The 22,686-nt window shown below is 42.3% G+C and overlaps 2 protein-coding genes and 1 long non-coding RNA gene across 7 annotated transcripts in view; 1 reads left to right on the forward strand and 2 right to left on the reverse strand.

Annotated features, from left to right (window-relative positions):
- Window positions 1-745: 745 nt before the first annotated feature.
- Pp2c1 (protein phosphatase 2C) lies at window positions 746-7,954 on the forward strand. Of its 2 annotated transcripts, XM_076827398.1 has the most exons (7): window positions 746-1,250; window positions 1,838-2,188; window positions 2,248-2,468; window positions 2,554-2,700; window positions 3,368-4,529; window positions 4,647-4,686; window positions 4,774-7,954. In XM_076827398.1, the coding sequence occupies exons 1-7, from the start codon at window positions 947-949 to the stop codon at window positions 5,132-5,134; spliced, it is 2,586 nt and encodes an 861-aa protein (XP_076683513.1). In that variant the 5' UTR covers window positions 746-946; the 3' UTR covers window positions 5,135-7,954. The 2 variants fall into 2 exon arrangements, with proteins under 2 accessions (XP_076683513.1, XP_076683512.1); XM_076827397.1 differs by having other exon boundaries at window positions 750-1,250; window positions 3,368-4,686.
- Window positions 7,955-13,408: 5,454 nt separating this feature from the next.
- On the reverse strand, window positions 13,409-14,806 carry LOC143376946 (uncharacterized). The gene is made up of 2 exons (XR_013087206.1): window positions 14,410-14,806; window positions 13,409-13,634 (listed from the first exon to the last, which is right to left on the reverse strand). It is a non-coding gene; the product is annotated as an uncharacterized LOC143376946 (long non-coding RNA).
- Window positions 14,807-15,985: 1,179 nt separating this feature from the next.
- The window catches only part of LOC143376884 (beta-1,4-glucuronyltransferase 1), a 54,217-nt gene continuing 47,516 nt past the window's right edge, over window positions 15,986-22,686 (reverse strand). For 3 of the 4 annotated variants that reach the window (XM_076827655.1, XM_076827658.1, XM_076827657.1), the window contains exons 4-6: window positions 22,272-22,607; window positions 20,660-20,902; window positions 15,986-20,443 (exon numbers count right to left, since the gene is read on the reverse strand). In XM_076827655.1, the coding sequence (XP_076683770.1) occupies window positions 20,246-20,443; window positions 20,660-20,902; window positions 22,272-22,607 (777 nt within the window). In that variant the 3' untranslated portion in view covers window positions 15,986-20,245. The remainder of the gene's footprint in view (window positions 20,444-20,659; window positions 20,903-22,271; window positions 22,608-22,686) is intronic. The other variant, XR_013087186.1, reaches the window with a different exon arrangement.

Genomic DNA, 22,686 nt, shown 5'->3' on the forward strand with positions numbered 1-22,686 from the left:
CTTCCTAGTAGGTCTATCATTCTTCAGGTTTGGTTTTTACATCTGCTACATTAAAATCCAACGTTTACAGAGCCTTAATTACTTTCTTGATTTCTCTGAGTAAAGAATTACTTTTTGCTTTGTTTATTCGCAACGCTTGCGAGAGAGTAGAGACTCTGCCATGTTCCCTTCTTTCTGTTACTAAATGGGCCTTACCCGTTGATCGTACAAACAAATAAATATCTCCGAGCTCCCGTTGCCTCGTCCTCTTTTAAATTCTGGATCCCTCGAGACTTTGCCCCGGGCTGCCTAAGGTCCCTGAAACAAAGCAGCACGCCATATAAAGCTCGATATCTCGCAAAGCAAGCGGACACGTTCGCCCGCCGATGTCCACCGACAAACTGAGCCTCCGGATCGCGATGAATCATCGTGTCACGTCCGAGCAAGCCGGCCACTTTCCACTGGCCTTTACAAATTCATGCATCCCGGAGCCAGTCGAGGCGCGTTTCAGGCAGATAATAGAAGTCGGGCGGTGGCGCGCGAACGTGCATCGGGCATTCGACGATCCGACCAACAGGCTGGATCCGACGTGTCCGATCCTGCGCTCGGGCCGGGTCACCGGTAGTGTGAAGGGGGCCTTACGCCTCTTGGAAATCTTCCGTTTGAAGATTCTCGAGAAACGTCGTCCCGCGGCTGGGCCGACGGGGGAAGAGCACGCTCGAGCGGAGGGGGACGTTCCCCCTCCCTCCACTCTTGGCGCTACGTCATTGTGCGGCGCGCGGGGCCATGATCGTTGGAGTGTGCGTGCGTCCCCCGAGCTTCCCGCGGACCTGCCCAGTAAATACGAGGCTTCCGTTCCCCGTGTACGTGCCCCGTAGCCCAACGTGAGCGCGCACCGAGCAAGAAAGAGGCAAAGAGTCCCGGCGGTGGCAGTTATCCGCGTCCCGCAACACCGGCGCGAACCATCATGCCGCTGAGCATCGGGGTTAACCTAAGAGTGACCGGCCACTGTAACCAGGGCGGCCGAAAATACATGGAGGACATGTTCAGCGTGGCCTTTCAGTCCACGCCGGACGACAAGGACCTGGAGTACGCGTTCTTCGGGATATTCGACGGCCACGGCGGTGGCGAGGCAGCCACCTTCGCCAAGGAGCACCTGATGAACGTGATCGTCAAGCAAAAGAACTTCTGGAGCGACCGCGACGAGGACGTGCTGCGTGCCATCCGAGACGGATACGTGAACACGCATTACGCGATGTGGCGGGAGCTTGGTAAGCGTTCCCACTTCCTCTTCCGTTCTCTCCCTTTTAACCGCTCCTATCTAACCACCCAACTAACCGTCCAGCGGATTTCCACGGAAAATTCAATCGCGCCAAGGGTCCGTTGTGGAATCTCTGTCATTGTCCCGCGTATTTCCCCCACCACTCGCGCCCGATTAGGTTAGAATTTAGGTTATGTAATCGCAGCTAACCTAAAAATCCATCCCGCACGAAAAAGTAATTTCGAAGATAAATCGTTTCGCGGGCTATTCGAGGGGATAACAGTTTCGGGGATCCACTTGCAAGAACCTAACGGGAATTTGGATTATGTAATCGCAGCTAACCTAAAGATCTATCCCACACGAAAAAGTAATTTCGAAGAAAAATCGTTTCGCGGGCAATTCGAGGGGATAACAGTTTCGGAGATCCACTTGCCAGAACTGAACGGGAATTTAGGTTATGTAATCGCAGCTAACCTGTAAATCCATCCCGCACGAAAAAGTAATTTCGAAGAAAAATCGTTTCGCGGGCAATTCGAGGGGATAACAGTTTCGGAGATCCACTTTCCACAACCTAATCGGGATCTACTTTTGCCGCAGATAAGTGGCCGAGAACTGCGTCTGGGTTGCCCTCTACGGCTGGGACCACAGCTAGTATAGCGTTCATACGCAAAGGGAAGATTTACATCGGTCACGTCGGCGATTCCGGGATAATACTCGGCTACCAAGTGGACGGCGATCCACAGTGGCGAGCGAAGGCGCTCACCAAGGACCACAAGCCTGAGAGCGGGCCAGAGATGGTAAGGATACGAGAGTCCGGAGGGAAAGTGGTCAGCAAGTCCGGAGTCCCCAGAGTCGTGTGGAACAGACCTCGCATCGGACACAAGGGCCCGGTTCGAAGGTCCACTCATATAGATGAAATTCCATTCCTCGCCGTTGCTAGATCCTTAGGTAGGTCTTCGCTGGACTTCGCACGCTCTCTGAACGATCTAACGAGTCTTTCTTTACAGGCGATCTGTGGAGTTACAATTCCGAATTGGATACGTTCGTCGTGTCGCCGGAGCCGGATGTTAAAGTCGTCGCGATCGACGTCGAATCGCACCATTGCCTTATTTTCGGGACGGACGGCTTGTGGAACATGTTGACGCCGCAGGCTGCTGTGGCCATCGTTCAAGCTGCGGACAGGCACAACGAGAAACACCTGATCGCCTCTCAGCAAACGTGCAACGGGGTATGTTCCAGCGAGATACGGAGTTGAACCTGAGGAGATTTAGTACTTGAATTAATAACGTGCTTACGGTTGTTTCTTCGCACAGCAAGCTGATAACGTTCAGTTGTGGATTAATCCGTCGAAAAGTCTAGTAGATAGAGCTTTAGAAAGGTGGTCGCTGAAGAGGCTACGCGCGGACAACACGAGCGTCGTCACGTTAATGTTGGACCCGCCTGGCCCGTCCCGCAGCGAGGTACGTATTTACGCTCTCGTGGCGAGAGACTGCGGTTTGGTCAGGGATTGTAACCGTAACTTTAAAGGTGGGATTTCCTAGTCTCGATCGGCCGCGGCGGCTGGCGGAAGGTCCCACTAGTGCAATGGAGAAGTATGCATTTGGGTCTTCGTTGCGCTAGTGGGACCGCCGCCGCGGCCGATCGCGGCTAGGAGATCCCGCCTTAAGGCTCCCCCAAACCAACGCGAATTTCGCGGCGCAGAGCGGATATTTGCGTTGATTTGGGGAGCCTTTAAGCCAGTTCTGTTCTAACCCGCATAACCGGGTAACCCGAGGCATCCAGGCACAGAGTTATTCGATTAACCCCCTTTCAGAGCGGGTTACAGTGGTAGAGAGCGTAGTTTTTCCCTAATTTCGTAAAATTCAGCTGTACTTATGAATTTTTATCTCAGAAACTGTATATCGCATTAGGTACATTCTTTGATTATTTTAATGTAAGAGGTTTTGCCTATTTGAATAATATTTTTTTTAAATTGTAAAATTATTTATGTACTAGGGGTTACAGTAACCTTCCCTCGGTTAACCGGATTCGGGTTAGGTGGCGGTTACAACCCCTGGTTTTGGTAGAGACATTTTCAGCGATGACACTGAAATTTTGAGAATAAATAAGGTGTTTTCTGTTTCGAAGGTTCTGCTGAGTCAAAAGGACTGCGTCATGTCGCATCACACGCCCGTGACTACGGTTGCCACTGAAAGTACGGAGAAACCCAAGTGTAACTCGGTCGCTCCTAGTGTGCCGAGACCTCCCGCGGCGAATCACCGCGTCGATCTTAAGCAGCCAGACGTTTTAGTCGGCATTGAGGAAGGCAACGATAAGTTGGAAAGACCCGATGAAAGCGTGGTTGATAAATCAGAGCACGAGTCAGTGCACATCGAGGAGACTCTCGCGGAGGAGCCTCTTAGCGTCGCAGAGACGAAATCGAAGGAAGCGATGGAAGAGAATGTGGGTTTAGATAACGAAGAGCCTGAAACAGTTGCAGCGAATGTGGATGAGAAGCTCGACCAAGAAAGCGAGGCGACAGGAGAAGAGCACAGCGATGCGCCCGAGCGGACTGTCTCAGAGTCGCTGCAGTCGCTCGACCTAGACGATAAGAACGACCAACCCGATACCTCAAATGTGATACACCAAAGTGCATTTCCCAGCGAATGCGACGTGCACTCTGCCGCTCGTGCCGATAGTAATTTAGAGAGGAGTAGCGATGTAGCGTCGGAGAGCGAAGTAAAAGCGAGCGTTCTGAACGGCTCGCGGCGCAAGCAATACACGTTGTTCTTTGCTTCCAGAACGGAAATCAGAAGCGCGAGGGTGAGGAGCGGTATAAACTCGCATTCGCGAGGCACCCTTGTCGAGTCGGGTTCGGCGGAGACGAAAACGTATTCGAGGTTTAGGTCGCGCAATGCGAAAGTGTCTGCGGCGGACGAAGGTGCGAGGAACTCTGCGAGTAAAGCGCCTGGTAGTGCGGTTGGTACGAAACGAAGACATAGTGCAATATCGCAGGGTGTGGTTAGTACGGTGGAGGAGACGCGGATGTTGCAAGAGCCCTCCGTGAAAAGGAGAACCCGCTCGGAAGACAGGCGCAACCCTGTCGACGAGAACGACCCGGCGAATCAGACCGGGAAGGATGCGAGCAGCAGCCCGAGTTGGCCTGCCGGCGAGCCGATCGTCACTCGCTCCGCAGGCAGCGCTACCACTGTACCTATACAGGAGAAACTGTCCTCGCTAAATACCTTCCAAAGAAGCTTGGGGAAAAAAGCTACGGCGGTGAAGGCTATCAGAAGGCCGTCTATCAAAGGTCTGTTAAAGCAACTGTGGGCTGCTAGTCTCGGTGCGAGAGAATGGGATCAGGGGAGAAGTAATCGATCGAATAGTTGTACTGAGCGGAGGATAAATCGAAGTGTGTCTATTATAGGTTCTACGGATAGTACGACTGTCCCTCAACGTTGGCTCAGGTTCGTTCCAACCTACACGTACACCCCCCCGCCACGCGATATTCCCGCGCCCTGTGTTTTATTTTGCCACGGTATGTGTTCTTTCAGATCGGACACCATCGCTGCGACACCGGTGAAAACACTGCGCTCTCGCAACGTGGACATAACCGGTCACCAGACGCAAATAGTACACCAATACGTGAAGCAAAACCGGCTGTCCCTGCCGAGTAAATTAAAGCAGCCCAGCAATAACGGATTCCTGCAGTCGAGTAGAGTAAGATCGTCCTCCCTGACGTCCAGTATTAAACAGAGCGGTAGCAATACTGGGAGCGGGGCTTGCTCCACCATCAGCCCGGCCAGCGCGGGCTGCAACCCTAGCTCCGGTATGGCTAAGAGGGTGAAGTCCCCGTACAACCCGAGCGCCAGGTCGCTCAGCACGCGGTCTCGCATTAAGCGCCTCGGGAAATGAGGTAGATTAACACACACACTCTAATTGTACCGAGCGTTCAACAGGGTATTGTCCGTTACCCTTCACCTGTCCTTCATTTCACGCGCGTATTGCTTTCCATCTGTAACGAGAGGCATGCTGCTTGGAAGACCATCCGCGCCTGTACTATATCCTCATTGCATTTCAATTCTCGAAGCGTGAAGCGCGAGCGCCCCGACCTTCCAGACACCTCGCCCGGAACTGGGTCTCGCGTTTGGTGGACCAACCTATTCGAAGATCGAACCTCGTTCGCTGCTTAGCTGCGACCTCCTCGAACCGTTCTTCTAATAGCGATCGCGTGGTACCTGGGGAACACTGTGGGGCAACAGCGAGCCGCGGAGTAGCTTCGCGACCCTCCCACGGCACTTTTACGGGTGAAAAATTGATCGTATTTTTGCATACCTTCGCGCTTGAATAGCGTTTAGCAATAATGCCACCGAGCGAGCGAATCCGCTTGCTTCACTCAGCGCGCTGTCTCTGGCTAATGCGCCACAGTCTTCTACTGTTCTCCACGTGTGTTTGTAACTGAGCGTAGCCTTCTTCGTTTCGCGACGCGACGGGCGACATTGGTCCTAGAAGATCAGTGTCGCATCTCGCCTTTTAAAGACGATTGCAACGCTGTTCCTGTTTCTCTCTCTTTTCTTTCCAACGGCAGCCTACCACGTTTGGATGCATTGCGATCGATGCGGATTAACATCGTATCGAGTCTTCTCATCGAACGCTGTCACCTTTCGCTTCACTCTATTCTTAGGGATCAGTTTCGCAGAACTAATATTAAAAGACTCCTTCCATTATTTTATGCTTTCTAATACGTGACTAGCTTATCAAAGTGTTAATTGTAAAGGGGGAAGTTGAGGAAGTATATGAACATATGTATAAAGTGCGCGCGGCAGTGGATGTAGAAGAGAGTGACTGACATTGATAGAATAAAAGGGAGAGAATGGTAGAGTGTGGATGCATATCGCTGGGAATGACTCCTCTGGGCGTCACAATCTCGCGAGGAAATGACTTCGAGGGAATGAATGGGTTAAGTGAGAAGCGAAGTGTAAGTTGCTTGCGGTAGGAGTAAAACATTAAACTATGTAGTGCGTAGGTACGTAATCACTGTTCTGCTTTGGCTTAGTACGGGGTAGCTATTAAAGATTCATTTAAAAGTAATTAAATTTTGATATCTAACTTTATACGAGAAGCACAAAGTCCGCGCAGGTCTTTCGGTAAAATAGGACTTGGCAATAGCTGGGCAGAATTCTACTTACTATAGTAAGCATTTAATTGTACGAGTAACGGGGAATCTTGAATGGCGCTTTGTACGAGGCGACGAAACGACTGTCTATTATGCGATACAAAGTTTAGGTGTATATTTAGAGGAGTTTAAAGAGCGGCCGAATGATTTAGATGTAAACGGGTAAAAGTCGTCTGTCTGTAGATGTATAGTAACGCTGGAAAGTCGGAGCCGATGTGCAGAGGTTTTTTAATCAGTGCTCAAGTTTTTAAATAAGAGCTCGTCGCATTGGTTTTTTTTTTCTTTTTTACCTTGCCTTCTTTTCTGGGTGAGCGATTTCGAGCGCGTGGTATTACTTTTAAGGTAACTTTCAAGCACTGCGTGGCGCGACATGTACTTCAACGCGATTCAGGTTGGACATCTAGTTGAGTGTGCGTTAGGAACTATACGAGTGGATAAGCGGGGGACAGTAAATCCGCGATTACGTGCTACAATTTTATTTTACGATACGACGGCTCAGTGGACATTGCAACGGTATATTTTTTAACAGAGACACCGCTGAGAGTCTATTGAGAATTTTACTGCTGCATTGCGATAATTTTGGGACTGCTTTAGTTGACGTTGGTTTATTAAGAATACGTAACATCGCGATAAGGGAATTTACTGAGTCCGCGGGTCATTTGGATACATGGAAAGCGAGTGGAATGGGATATGTATACATACTTTGGAAAGCATACGTTTATATGAATTTACTAATATTTTTATATTTTTATGTTTCATCGTAGACAGTGCGGGGGAGACATAAATTATATCAAAGAGTAGAAAAGAAAAAGTACGATAAAGATAATGACACGTGCCTACAATAGTTACCATTTAATAGTGTGTATATATATATATATGTATGTGTATATGTATAAAGTCATACGTCATGGACCAAGAAGAAACTGCAGTTTCCATCGTTGTAACAGGAGTCACCAAGAGAATTATATTTAACTGAACTTAAATAAATACGGGAGGTCGAGGATATAGCGGCGCAAGCTTTGGGAAAACTATCTCTTCTTGGTGCATGCCGGCAAAAAATGGCGCCATGTATACATATAGATATATAAATATGTATGTAGATATATGTATATATATAGACGCGTATATATACATACATATGTAAAAATGATACACGTATATTTATGAGTCGTCTATATATACGTGTAGATAAAGCGTAGACGATTATGCTCATAGAAGAGATAAAGAAAAAATAAAATCTTTGCTAGCGTTTATTTATATACACGAGGAAAAAAAATTATATTATACATAGAGAAATGGACGAGAGTAGTGGGAGGCGGGGAGACTCGTCTTCGCTTGTAGATTTAACATTCGTTATATATAGGACGTGAAGGAAAACCAAGTATTTTCTGAGAGTCGACGTAAAAGGAAATTTATCACGGACACAGGAACGTATAGTGAGCGAAAATTTATAGTGGTTTATCTCAGGTTAAGAATATGTCGAAGGAGGCGAACTCGAACAAATGTGTGATCGCGTTTAAAAGCTGTATATTTTAATTAAATAAACTGAAATATACAAACGCCTTTGGTTCACTGTTCACGGAGCATCGGGGAGGTTTAACTGCGCGGTATCTAGGGGATTGATGTGTCTACAAATTATGCGTGGAGCGGCTTATCTGTGTTTATGGATAGATTTAATTTTTATCAAGGGAATTATTCGAAGAGCTATGATAACGATGGAACGAGCGCGAAGTAATTATTCTCCTGCGATGTAGCTATTTTAAGGGGGTAGACACGTCACGTGACCTGGCCGATTCGGCAGGTCGGTATTACAGCATTTTTTCCTGCACAGAAATGGTAATACCGATAGATCGACGATTACCCGGTGAACGCGAGAGGGAGCTGTTTGCTATTTCTGTATTCTATTCTGAATAAGGAAAGAAATTCTCAGCTGTTCCGTTATACTTATAAAAATTTAAACGGAAAGTTGGCTGGTACTGTAAACGTAGAAAATTCATTGTACATTTCAATTACTTGAAATGTGCTTATGCTATAATATTCTACGTTAGCAGTAAGGAATTCTAAGTGAAAAGGGAAAATAGATGAGGGAATGTCCCCAGTAAATGAAATTTGTTAGGTTAGACAAAGGAAATCTATGGTATTCTTAAGGAAATACCATAGATATTTGAAATTTGGATAGGAATATGTAAAAGGTATTTCTGAATAATAATACAGTTTGTTTCAAGTTTCTTTCATTTTATTTGCATAAAAGGCCTTTACAGTGTTACAATAAAGTATAAGGTATATAAAGTCACTATTTTCTTCTGATTACTATCAAGGTTTCCATCATTCCGTCGAAATATTCCGAAGTTAAAACCTGTAAGAAGAAAAAATGGGAGAAACGTTACAACATTTTGTCACGTATGAAAATATATTAGTAAAGGGAATAATTTTATTGTGCAACATGTTGATTGAAATTAGTCGTTTTAGATTTTATGTTTCCGGTAAGATTTAATATTAATTCCTACCACTCGTAGCACTGTAATCTTATTTTAGAATCAGTCGGTAACGTTGGGTGCGACACGAGAAGCGGCCAATTCAGCAACTACCTACTCTGAAATCTGTTGAAATGCTGTGCGTGTGTGCGGGCTTTATAGATTATTATGCAATTAATTTGCAAAATAAAATTGTTTATTTATTGCTCGAAGAAGTTTTTTGAAAATTTAACAGTAGGGTAAAACAGAACACCCAATCCGAGAAAATGGCGCTGCGCGCCATCTATCGGAACGTGACCAAAAGTGGCGCCCCCAATTGAAAAAAAAAAAAAAGCAACTTTGCCAGGCTGTATCTTTGTTCCAAGTGCAGATAGAACAAAATCGTAGAGGAAAATTTTGCACTGTTTAATAAACTCTATCATCCTGCGCAGTTACTTTTTTCGTAGGTGCGGCGGTACACTTGAAAACTGCATTTGAACTCATTTTTTAAATGGAACCATACAATTTTGTTTACATGAATTTATTCCTTGCGTTATTCTGCGTATAAAAAGTATAAGGTAAGATAGTCGAAAACTCAATAGCTTACGAGATATTTAATTTTATTACGAAATGTGATGTATTTTTTTATGATGTACACGTGTATATGAGGCCGAAAGTAATTTAATAGAAACGATGCAAAGTATTGTTATTGTAAGGTAACTGTTCCTAATTTTACTTTATTTTTACACTGATTGTTTATTAGGGTCTGTAATTTATTGAATAAAATGAACGTTTACTAAAGACCGCGATGGATTTGACCTGTTAGCAATTAATTAAATATAACGAAGGTGGGAGGAGGTTTGTGTTTTAAGATACAACTGCAAAATTATGCAAATTAATTCATTTCCTGCGGTAGTTCGATTCGCTGAAAGAAAGGTTATGTTCTCGAACACGCAAAAGGTTGGTACATTTATTTATTTACGATCTGAGGGCGTGGGCATCTTTTGGGGGCTTTATAGATTATTATGCAATTAATTTGCAAAATAAAATTGTTTATTTATTGCTCGAAGAAGTTTTTTGAAAATTTAACAGTAGGGTAAAACAGAACACCCAATCCGAGAAAATGGCGCTGCGCGCCATCTATCGGAACGTGACCAAAAGTGGCGCCCCCAATTGAAAAAAAAAAAAAAGCAACTTTGCCAGGCTATATCTTTGTTCCAAGTGCAGATAGAACAAAATCGTAGAGGAAAATTTTGCACTGTTTAATAAACTCTATCATCCTACGCAGTTACTTTTTTCGTAAGTGCGGCGGTACACTTGAAAACTGCATTTGAACTCACTTTTTAAATGGAACCATACAATTTTGTTTACACGAATTTAATCCTTGCGTTATTCTGCGTATAAAAAGTATAAGGTAAGATAGTCGTAAACTCAATAGCTTACGAGATATTTAATTTTATTACGAAATATGCCAAAAGTGGCGCCCCCAAACGATGAAACTTCGTACTAATATTTTTTCCTATATAAAATTAAATATCTCGTAAGCTATTGAGTTTTCGACTATCTTACCTTATACTTTTTATACGCAGAATAACGCAAGGAATAAATTCATGTAAACAAAATTGTATGGTTCCATTTAAAAAATGAGTTCAAATGCAGTTTTCAAGTGTACCGCCGCACCTACGAAAAAAGTAACTGCGCAGGATGATAGAGTTTATTAAACAGTGCAAAATTTTCCTCTACGATTTTGTTCTATCTGCACTTGGAACAGAGATACAGCCTGGCAAAGTTGATTTTTTTTTTTTTTCAATAGGGGGCGCCACTTTTGGTCACGTTCCGATAGATGGCGCGCAGCGCCATTTTCTCGGATTGGGTGTTCTGTTTTACCCTACTGTTAAATTTTCAAAAAACTTCTTCGAGCAATAAATAAACAATTTTATTTTGCAAATTAATTGCATAATAATCTATAAAGCCCCCAAAAGATGCCCACGCCCTCAGATCGTAAATAAATAAATGTACCAACCTTTTGCGTGTTCGAGAACATAACCTTTCTTTCAGCGAATCGAACTACCGATGCGGTGCTAACTAAACGGGAAAACTTCAGCCAAACAAAGACGGCTTGGTCCCCCTGATGCGATGTAACTAATCTCACATACTGTAACTAGAGCGATTATTAATCGTGTATATTTCTGCTTTACAGGTAAGGAATTTTTACATAGAAGACGTTAAACCGGCTGCATTTTCGACTGATACTGCTTCAGCCGAACCCAGACCTAACCCAGACCTTTTTTTTTTTTTTACGTGGAGAAATCCCTAACGGATACCCCTAACCCTCCCCTAACCCAGACCTAACCCAGTTACACTTGTAACATTTCATTGTATTGCATTTCACTTATTTGAATAAATTGCAGCTAAGTGGTAAAAGAGTTTTTTTATTTAACGAGCTCTACTTACTCCTTCCTATTCCAAATCCCATATAAAAGACATGCTAAAAAGAACACCTAAAAAGATCCTTCCACGCAGAGTGGTTTTAAAAATCTTCGCATTAAAGCACTACTTTAAATATGCCATTCACTACTCTCAAACTCTATCGACTTTCGCTCAAGGCTTCTACTTCTCTCCGAAGACGTTACTTAGTGCCACCTCTTTCGACATCATGTTCTCCTGTTACGAAGCCCAATTTTGTGCATTCTGAAAATTTTTGCCAGATTTTGGCCCAGGTATCAGGAGAACATGAAGCGAAAAGAGGTATTCTGAATTTCAGCTTCGAAGGCATCCTCGATTCTCTCTCCGAAGACGTTACTTAGTGCCACCTCTTTCGGCATCATGTTCTCCTGTTACGAAGCCCAATTTTGTGCATTCTGAAAATTTTTGCCAGATTTTGGCCCAGGTATCAGGAGAACATGAAGCGAAAAGAGGTATTCTGAATTTCAGCTTCGAAGGCATCCTCGATTCTCTCTCCGAAGACGTTACTTAGTGCCACCTCTTTCGGCATCATGTTCTCCTGTTACGAAGCCCAATTTTGTGCATTCTGAAAATTTTTGCCAGATTTTGGCCCAGGTATCAGGAGAACATGAAGCGAAAAGAGGTATTCTGAATTTCAGCTTCGAAGGCATCCTCGATTCTCTCTCCGAAGACGTTACTTAGTGCCACCTCTTTCGACATCATGTTCTCCTGTCACAAAGCCCAATTTTGTGCATTCTGAAAATTTTTGCCAGATTTTGGCCCAGGTATCAGGAGAACATGAAGCGAAAAGAGGTATTCTGAATTTCAGCTTCGAAGGCATCCTCGATTCTCTCTCCGAAGACGTTACTTAGTGCCACCTCTTTCGACATCATGTTCTCCTGTCACAAAGCCCAATTTTGTGCATTCTGAAAATTTTTGCCAGATTTTGGCCCAGGTATCAGGAGAACATGAAGCGAAAAGAGGTATTCTGAATTTCAGCTTCGAAGGCATCCTCGATTCTCTCTCCGAAGACGTTACTTAGTGCCACCTCTTTCGACATCATGTTCTCCTGTCACAAAGCCCAATTTTGTGCATTCTGAAAATTTTTGCCAGATTTTGGCCCAGGTATCAGGAGAACATGAAGCGAAAAGAGGTATTCTGAATTTCAGCTTCGAAGGCATCCTCGATTCTCTCTCCGAAGACGTTACTTAGTGCCACCTCTTTCGACATCATGTTCTCCTGTTACGAAGCCCAATTTTGGGCATTCTGAAAATTTTTGCCAGATTTTGGCCCAGTTATCAGGAGAACATGAAGCGAAAAGAGGTATTCTGAATTTCAGCTTCGAAGGCATCCTCGATTCTCTCTCCGAAGACGTTACTTAGTGCCACCTCTTTCAACATCATGTTCTCCTGTTACGAAGCCCAATTTTGTGCATTCTGAAAATTTTTGCCAGATTTTGGCCCAGGTATCAGGAGAACATGAAGCGAAAAGAGGTATTCTGAATTTCAGCTTCGAAGGCATCCTCGATTCTCTCTCCGAAGACGTTACTTAGTGCCACCTCTTTCGACATCATGTTCTCCTGTTACGTAGCCCTATTTTGTGCGTTCTGAAAATTTTTGCCAGATTTTGGCCCAGGTATCAGGAGAACATGAAGCGAAAAGAGGTATTCTGAATTTCAGCTTCGAAGGCATCCTCGATTCTCTCTCCGAAGACGTTACTTAGTGCCACCTCTTTCGACATCATGTTCTCCTGTTACGAAGCCCTAGTTTGTGCGTTCTGAAAATTTTTGCCAGATTTTGGCCCAGGTATCAGGAGAACATGAAGCGAAAAGAGGTATTCTGAATTTCAGCTTCGAAGGCATCCTCGATTCTCTCTCCGAAGACGTTACTTAGTGCCACCTCTTTCGACAGCATGTTCTCCTGTTACGAAGCCCAATTTTGTGTGTTCTGAAAATTTTTGCCAGATTTTGGCCCAGGTATCAGGAGAACATGAAGCGAAAAGAGGTATTCTGAATTTCAGTTTCAAAGGCGTCACCTTTAAAGTTGCGAATCGAAGCTGCAAAGGTTTGGAATTTGGATAGGAATATGTAAAAGGTATTTCTAAATAATAATACAGTTCTTTTCAAGTTTTTCCCACTTTATTTGCAGAAAAGGCTTTTACAGTGTTACAATAAATTAATATAAGTATGTAGAAATGAATGCTGATTAATATTGTATTATTATTAAGTATAAAATATATAATTTCACTTCATTTTATGTATAAAATCACTATCAGCTTTCCATCATTTGTCTCACTTAAAGTTCCTCAATCCTGTCTACCGAGAAATGTTCCCAAGGTTAATCTGTAACAAGAAGAAAATATTTTTAGCAATCTGATTTGTCTATTATAGAAAATACAACAAATAGATTTGTCTATTATAGAAAATACAACTAATTTCAGGCAAAACATATAAAGAATATAATTATCTTCCTAATTTAAGACAATTCCCCTTTATTTCATGTAAAATACATCTCAACGCTGTACAATTCTACTAACATATCAGTAAAGTACATAGGAAATGTATAATATATTAGTAACTTGAAAAATATTTTTAGTAACTTGACTTGTCTATTATTGAACATGGGAGAAACGTTACAACAGTTTGTCACGTATGAAAATATATTAGTAAAGGGAATAATGCGCTCCAAAATTCTGCGTCTCTTCGTTAAACAGTCACTGTCTCGAAACATCTGCGCCACTTCTCGCTCTTTGATTTGCCCTCCGGAGACGTTACTGGATGAAAATAGTCTTGGAAAAATGTAACAATAAATAAAAAAAATTTAAAGTGTTCCTATATCTACCGCGAATTACTTTTTTATTCCTGTTACTTTAAACATAAATATAATATTGAAGTGAGATTATTTCCAGTATTATTCCTTTCATTCATTTTTATATAATATCATTCAGTATAGTATGTCCTCCTCTGTACTTGGTTACAATAGCATGTCCAACTTCCAAGCATTATTGTCGAGTTATTATTATAATTTTGCAGATTCTAACTTATACTACTAATTACATACTTTCAGTGATACCTATATTACAATAATGCAAAAAGTATTTATGTAATTATAAACTACCATTGAATGTTTGAACCTGTTTTTCTCAAAAACGCTAAAAGTGGACATACAATATGTGTGCACTAATTGTAAGCCATCGATGTACAATAGGAAATTTTTTTTTAAGGTAGGTTAGTCCGTTGTTGTTCTAACTGCCTGAATTACTATGACATAAATACGACAGCGATTTCAAGTGATGTATATGTAACGATAAAAGCGTTAATTTAGTAAATGTATACAATTCCCAGCAGTTCCTATGTCAATGTATGCCTGAAATGAATATAACCTAACCTACAATCGTCTGAAAATGCATACATTGACTCCATCATGCTTTTATTGTGGCTCGTATATCCAGCTATCGCTTCAGTTTTGCTATGAATCCACGTTGGCAGTCCTCCCGAGTAGGCGCTATCTCGTATCTACTACCTCAACTAAATTTGTCACGTGACTTGCTATGTATTATCGCCAATATGGCGGAACTCTGATTTGGGAATGTAGTCACGATTTTTCGTTTTTCGTTCTTATATGAGCAGATTTTGGTCTGGGAGAGGTCTCATTCGAAAGAAGAAGATTCAATGCGGAGTGCTCTGCTCACCGTTTGAGTCACAAAACTCTTTTAGTGACCTAAAAATGCTTGGATTCTGCGGGTATATTTTGTCGACTTTTGCTTTACTTTGGACACTGATATTATTACATATCAACACAATCTCGTTGAACCATGAGCAGAGCGCTCCGCATTGAACCTTCCTCTTTCGAATGAGATCTCGCCCAGCCCCAAATCTGCTCATATAAGGACGAAAAACGAAAAATCCCGAACCCATGTTTCGGGCCAGATTGTGTCGGTATACAGCGCGCTGCATTACCCGTGTCTACCCCCTTAAGTTCCAATCGTCGTGCGTTGTGATAATTGATGTAGCTTTCCGGATGATGTGTGGAGAATTTGTGAAGTAGATGAACTTAGGTTTGCTTTCTTGGTGTTTTGAGGTAGAGCTGGAATATTCGAATAATTCTTCGAAAAGTTCTTCGAATAATTCTTCAAATAATTCATCGAAAAGTTCTCCAAATAATTCTAAAGTCTTCGAATATTTGGGAGTATTCGAATAATTAGGAGATTTTTAATAATTAGGAGAATTCGAATAATTAGGAGTATTCGAATATTCAGAGTGATTGAATTTCGGATTCTACCGAATAGGAATTTGAACATAAAATATTTTCTCACACTATCCTGAAATTCTTTTCATATGGGCCTTTATAATTATTTGTTTTTCAAACGACAAATTTCAAACTTTATTAATATTTTAGTAAATTTATAAATTTTGAAACCAAAATAACCACCAGTTATTAGTACTACTATTCAAATTGTTTTACAATCATTATTCGAACAAATAATTCAAATAAATGATGAATTATTCGAATAAATGGGACTAATTTGTTACAAGGAGTAAATAATTATTGTGTAAATAAAATATTGTACTCGAATACTCCTAATTATTCAAATATTCGAATTCTCTGGTATTCGAATATTCGAATGAAACTAATTCGAAGAGTCTAACGTAAAATCATAAAACTGGATGTGAATGAACAGGACCCACAGAAGTTACTTAAACGATTCTTATATTTCTATCCTGTTATTTGGAAAAATACAATTTTACATATATACAGAGACAGAGTTAGGTCAGATATTCTTTTACGTGATTGCACAAGTATAATTTATAGGCATTCGCACAAGTACACTTAACTCATATACGCATACCCATTAAAGATACAAAGTCCCTCAAATTCTTTTCCATCAAGGGAAACATTATTTATATAATATACAATAATCGATATAGACGATAAATATTAAATTTAGTTAATCCCAGTAGGAGATACTTTCTTCTTGTTTGAAACGATCACGTTCTCGAGAATATCATTTAAATGCATTGTCCACGGCGGTCTGCAACAATTTAGTAAATGCAAAAAGCGCCAGAATACTGGTTCTCGCAGGGCATATTGTTATATATAATAAATAAGTAAAATGCTTCGCATATTAACATTCTTTTCACTGAACGTGCGGAGAGTATCCTTCGCGGCAGGCTTTCTTTCGCAGAGAATCCCTGTTTCATATAAATTCTTCACGGGAATCGTACAATTCTGTTTTAAATTATCCGAAACTTTCATTGTGGGAACAGTTAATCGCATAATACAATCGCTGACATTATTTAAAATTAGAATTTCAGTAACACGTATAATGTACAAATTGCAGTAGCGAAAGAATCTCGGATGCTTACGTATGTGCACCAGCGACACGGAATATTGTTGCAACATTTCTGACGACACACCAAAATTCTTATCATTAACCATTCGTATTTACAATACATACAATCACAATGCACAGCGCTTTCATTTCTATCGTTTCCCATTGAAGTTACACAGTCATTTTGCAGTCTCGCACTTGTTTGCATAGAAGTGCTCAGTCAAGAAAGAGAAGCTCAGTACAGAAGAATTAAATTCATTGAAACCTAAGTAGTAATAAGAGCCTGAATGCAAACAGGAGGAGAAACTTTCCTTCCATTCAAAAGACTTCTCTCTCCAATTGTTATTACAGATAAACCTGATGTACACGATGAATTCGTCGACAGGCTAATCATAATAATATAAACGACCCTTAAGGGGAATTACAGATACCAGAATCTTGGTATACAAAAGAGTCATTCACTTCGCAATCCTCTTAACAGATTCTACACTGAGCTAAACGCTCTGTAAATTCGCGCCGTAGCCAAGTTTCATAGAAATTTCTAAACTACCTAGTCGAAAGGGTACAAATTACTAGCGCGAACAATGAGACAAATTAGGGGCGAATTCCACTTACGCCCATATCGCCCGTGATTTTCATTAAGCTGTTTTCCTGTACGCGAATTTCTCGAAAATGAAGCGCGATATCAAAAAAAGTTACTCTTTCTTTTCGACTCATAACAAGTAAATGAATCAAGAAAAAGGAATAAAATTTTTTGATATTGCGCTTCGTTTTCGAGAAAATCGACTTGGAAATTCCTGACATTGCGTCTAGTTGTGCATAGGAAACCTACCTTCATGAAAATCACCTTGAAGAATTTCAAAGTCGATTTCCTCGAAAATGAAACGCGATATCAAAAAAAGTTACTCTTTCTTTTTGACTCATAACAAGTAAATAAATCAAGAAAAAGGAATAAAATTTTTTGATATTGCGCTTCGTTTTCGAGAAAATCGACTTGGAAATTCCTGACGTTGCGTCTAGTCGCGTATAAGGAAACCTACCCTAATGAAACTCACAGGCGAATTCGGCGTTAGTGGAATTCGCTCTTAGCATCGTCACCAGTGTAATTCAATTTTTGCAACAGCGAATTCTTCCAAGATTGACTGCACCTTGAAATATACTCGTTCATCCTTATTATGATTAACTCTCCAATCGACTTTTTTTCGCCCGCGTTCACGCACACACTGCTCTCAAATGCACACTCGTACGCATTGAGGACAAAGACGATAAGGCACAAAATACACATTATTATTTACGAGCAATCAGTACACGTGGTTACACAGCCCCGACAAATTAAAAGAATAGAGGCAAGAGAATAAAAGGAACTTACTCTGCGAATGAATTCCATTTTCAGGAAAAGAAACTGTTCGCTGTAACACTAGCGTAAACCCTAAAACTTCTTTTTACAGCCAATAAAGCAGAATTATTCGAGTAGTGGTTAGTTTGTGCCCTAGGGTTATCACAAAATAAAAATGAGTCCGTATCCCTCTTTCGTCAAACTATTAGCGTGTCTTAACACGTTCCTCGCTTACCTCCCTAGCCCATCGAGTCTTATTATCGTGCGGAGTATGTACACCTGTAGCTTCCCAGATCACTCGGGGGTGGTGATAAAAAAAATATTCTGGATATATGTATGTATACATGGTATATAACATTTATAAGTGCACGCGCACTGTTTATGCGTCGCAGCGTTGAGAGTACTCGCAACTAAAGTATCGTTAACGCCTCGCAGAACTGAAGACCGTTGCAGAATGTGAGAAAAAGTTCGTGAAATTAGGAGTTTTTGCAATTGAAATTGCTGGTTTGCTGCTGAATTGTATTCTCAGCTCCCTCGATTACTGTCATGGCCTGCTCGACAATTCTATTCTTTCGATCAGTATTGATTGTACGATCCACCCGGGGCAAGTGTTTCTAAAGTCAGAATTGCATCGCAATTTAATCTGTACAACTTACAAAATAACTACTTCACGGTTGGGAAAATTTGAGCATGTCGAACATTCCAAGTCAGCACCGCTTTCTATTTTAGCACGTCAAGACTCGCATTCAATTCCTAATCAATTGTGTAAAATAGTATCGGTTACGTCATGCTTTATGTATACCTCCGCTCAAAGATTCGTATGTATATATTTACATTCCTCTTTCATACACGATTTAGGATACTCCGAGAAGAGTTTTCAAAGTCGATCGTATAACTGCAGTTGCACGACAAACCATTCGCACGCCGGCCTCCCTCCCCCTCCAGCGGGTTCACGAAATTCATTCGAGTAATTATTGTGAAAAAGTATCAGCGCATAATGTACAGTGTTGCGTAACAGTGTATCTTGCAGGATTTCGTGAGAAATGATACGAAATAGCTATACTCTCGCTCCGAATGGGATTCATCGCAGGACTTTCTTTCATTTCGCTTAATTTCCACTGCGCAGTAATGCTCGTTGAAAGAACAGGCGTAGTTCTTTCAATGGCGAAGAACAATGCGAACGTTTTCCTTCGTGGTTATTGTAATCGATTACTACCGTCGGAAGCACCAATTCTCTTCATCAGAAATAGACGAAATTGTACAAAGAAATGCATCGTTCTCAGTGGCGGATTTAACAGGGCGGCCGATGTGCAGTTGCCACCTGGGCCCTCCTCGGAAGGCCCCACCAGGGCCCCATCCTTAAAGAAAATTATGATTTTATCCAAACTATATTTTTTTCTGTATTATTACACTGAGCCCGCTTTCGGTAAACTACCGCTTTAGTTCGCCGAAAAATGGGCCCCTGCTCAGAGGGCCCAGCCCCCTAGGGCCCTGCCTTCAAAAATAAATTATGATTTTATCCAAGCACTTTTTTTCCATACTTTTCTGCACATTCGCCCCCTTTTAGTAGACTACCTCTCTTCGCTTTCCCGAAAAAATGGGCCCCTCGACGTTTGCCACCTGGGCCTTTTTTCTTAAATCCGCCACTGATCGTTCTTAATCCTTTACTCTAATCAAAGAATCATTAACCGATTAACGACCCAACATGTTAATTACCCCAACGTTATAGGATAAGTATCCCAGTAAATTGTTATCAAATGTTCCTCAGTCTTGGAGAGCAAAATGAGACCATACTTAATACGTATCAGGTGAAAAATATGTATAATGAGACTTTCGTAGCGGAGAGAACTACACGAACAGCATTTCTACATTCATACCACAGAGTCGATGAGTCCGTGCACTGGTCCATTACCCTCTCATTCTGTCTTAATGCTGCCATCACACTTTTGTACTGCGAACAACTCAGCGATGAGGGAAACCAAGGAGTGATGTGCGACTCGTTGCAGGAACTAACAATTACAGAAGAAGGGTTTGCTCGTCGATTCGGTGGGCAATGTCTACGACACGCAGTGAATATTCTTCAGGTCCTCCTTGCTGCCGGGGAAGCTCGAGGAGCGCACGTGGACGCGATCCCTGAAGTCAGGCGCGACCAGGAGAAGCTTGTCACGAGCCCCGCCGATCTTCTGCTGCGCTTCGATTGTTCTGGACGCCGAGGATGGCCTCGGGTGCGTCCAATTCACCAGGGGACACCTGTGGAGCACGTGTCGCGCTCGATTCTCCACGGGCTACACAGCGCAGCCTTTCCGCGTTCCGTAAAGAATCTTCAGCTCCGGCACGATTATCTTCTTGATCAACGCGTTCGTCTTCGAGGTGAGCATCTCTCTGTGGGGATCCTTCTTGAAGATCTTGATGCCCGGGCGGTGAACCAGGAACGCGTTGTCCAGGATAAGGAAATCGTAGTCCAGGACGCAGAGCGCATAACCCTGAATCGAAGAAGGTTAAACAGTATTAGCGATGGCACAGAGAAGTCTCATCGGGGAAACACTTTAGGGATTCTGGAAGCAGTTACGTGGGCCACGTTGACTGCGTAAGGTAATATTTTAGTGTTTAAAGGAGGCTTCTGGTGGGCGTAGAGGAAATTAGTCGTTAACAGAATTCTCTTGTCTGTATAGATATGATACGTTATACTTGATTCGTACCTGTGTCATTTTGTCGCTCTTTCCCTCCCAGCTGAGCCTCTCATCGTACAGAGGGTCATTATTGGTCCCGATAAAGATCGGTTCCCAGTGAACGAAACTGCCTGTCCGTTTGCCAACATGAAATACGTGGAGGCCCTCGGTCTCTGGAGCTTCCTGCCATTCCTTGCTTCGAGGAACATTGTGGCAGCCTGAGCACAGTTTCTTGTGGAAAGGAATGGCTGTCCCAGCCTTCAGCATTTGGCCCTGGCAAAGGAGCAACGATGAAGAAAATGATATTACAAACAAGAAATCTAGAATGTCAATCTAGAGATATTGGTAGACATAATGTCTAGAGTATTGTATTAATTACAGCCGCCCAGAGTGAAATTTAATGCCGCAGGAAAGCGAGAGGATTGAATTGTTAAAATGTTTTATAGAAGTGCAGCCACTAGCACGCTACACTTCACAGCGACAATACTAATTGCGCGTATCAAGGTCCACGGTCAAAGGAAGCGCCATTGATTAACCGACCCTCGCATTCGTGTCATTTAACGCATTGTCGGATACTATGCAGACGTCGCTGCTGCACTCTTTCGCACGCATTTCATTGCAATCAAGTTCACTTTGCTTGAATGTCAAATGTGAATGGACCCTCCGCCATAATACCCAGAGGCTCTCTTTTTATGAGATTTCTTCACGCTTTCTCACGGGCGCCTGGGATTCTTAGGGCAAATTCCACTTGCGTCCGAATCGCCCGTGATTTTCATTAAGGCAGGTTCTCATGTACGCGACTGGACGCAAGGTGGAGAATTTCAAATGCGATTTTCTCGAAAATGAAGCGCAATATCAAAAAATGTTATTCCTTTTTGTTGGTTTATTTACTTGTTATGAGTCGAAAAGAAAGAGTAACTTTTTTTTATATCGCGCTTCATTTTCGAGAAAATCGACTTTGAAATTCTTTAAGGTGATTTTCATTAAGGTAGGTTTTCTAATGCGCGACCGGACGCAATGTCAGGAATTTCGAAGTCGATTTTCTCGAAAACGAAGCGCAATATCAAAAAATGTTATTCCTTTTTGTTTTTTTATTTACTTGTTATGAGTCGAAAAGAAAGAGTAACTTTTTTTGATATCGCGCTTCATTTTCGAGAAAATCGACTTTGAAACTCTCCACGTTGCGTCCAGTCGCGTATTGAAAAACCTACCTTAATGAAAATCACTGGCGATTTAGGCGTAAGTGGAATTCGCCCTTAGGATGCTTACGATAATGCGATTTATTGAAATACGAATACTCCACTGAAGGTTAGCTTCGGTTTCTAGAATTACTTACGTAAGTTAATTAACTCCAGAAAATTTTGTACCATCACTCTTACCAAATTCGTGGTAATACAGAATAGAAAAAAAAATAGCAGTAGTACAACAGGAACTCTATGAAATACATTAATTCCTCTTTTAACCAGATAAAGTATTTTATATTGTAATTCCCATACAGTATTAGAAACCAAGAAACATTGGTGAGGCAAATATATTCAAGCTTGTCGAACAGACTTTCCCAGTGTTTTCTGTGAGAGAGGAGACCTAATGTTCCTCATTCGTTCCAGGAACACAATCACCGGTCAAATGAACTGTGACTCACCAACTGTGTTTTATTATTAGGCGGCTGACTCTTCTCATCCACTTCGAAGATAGAGAGTACAAAAACTTTGGGATTAGGCTTGTAAAGGGCTGGCTGATCCCTCTTCCTGATCATCTCGAGGAACGTCGTGGGCAAGTTTGGGTTCGGATAGAGCTCGATGTCGCTGGCGAACATGTAGAACGTCGGCGCGGACTCCCGCGCTATGTTGCGGCCGACGTTCACCGGATACAGCAGCTTCTTCTCGTTTTTATACATCTTTGAAAGCGTGACGTTCACCCATGGCGGTCCCAGCGTGCAGTTGTACGTGTCAGCCACAACTTTCTCGGATGGGGGTACCTATTTTCGGCCGAGTAAACAAATCTTAGTCCATGAACCAGAACACTATTCACACATTTTTTAAACACTTGAGTACAGA

Source organism: Andrena cerasifolii, chromosome 15, assembly GCF_050908995.1.
Source record: "Andrena cerasifolii isolate SP2316 chromosome 15, iyAndCera1_principal, whole genome shotgun sequence".
Lineage (NCBI taxonomy): Eukaryota > Metazoa > Arthropoda > Insecta > Hymenoptera > Andrenidae > Andrena > Andrena cerasifolii.

What these genes read in the sequence shown, in the direction of transcription:
- Pp2c1 (XM_076827397.1), top strand. Translation starts at nt 947, where the DNA reads ATGCCGCTGAGCATCGGGGTTAACCTAAGAGTGACCGGCCACTGTAAC. An exon ending in CGCGATGTGGCGGGAGCTTG is followed by an intron (nt 1,251 to 1,837) that starts GTAAGCGTTCCC and finishes CTTTTGCCGCAG; the next exon opens with ATAAGTGGCCGAGAACTGCG. An exon ending in GTCCCTCAACGTTGGCTCAG is followed by an intron (nt 4,687 to 4,773) that starts GTTCGTTCCAAC and finishes GTGTTCTTTCAG; the next exon opens with ATCGGACACCATCGCTGCGA.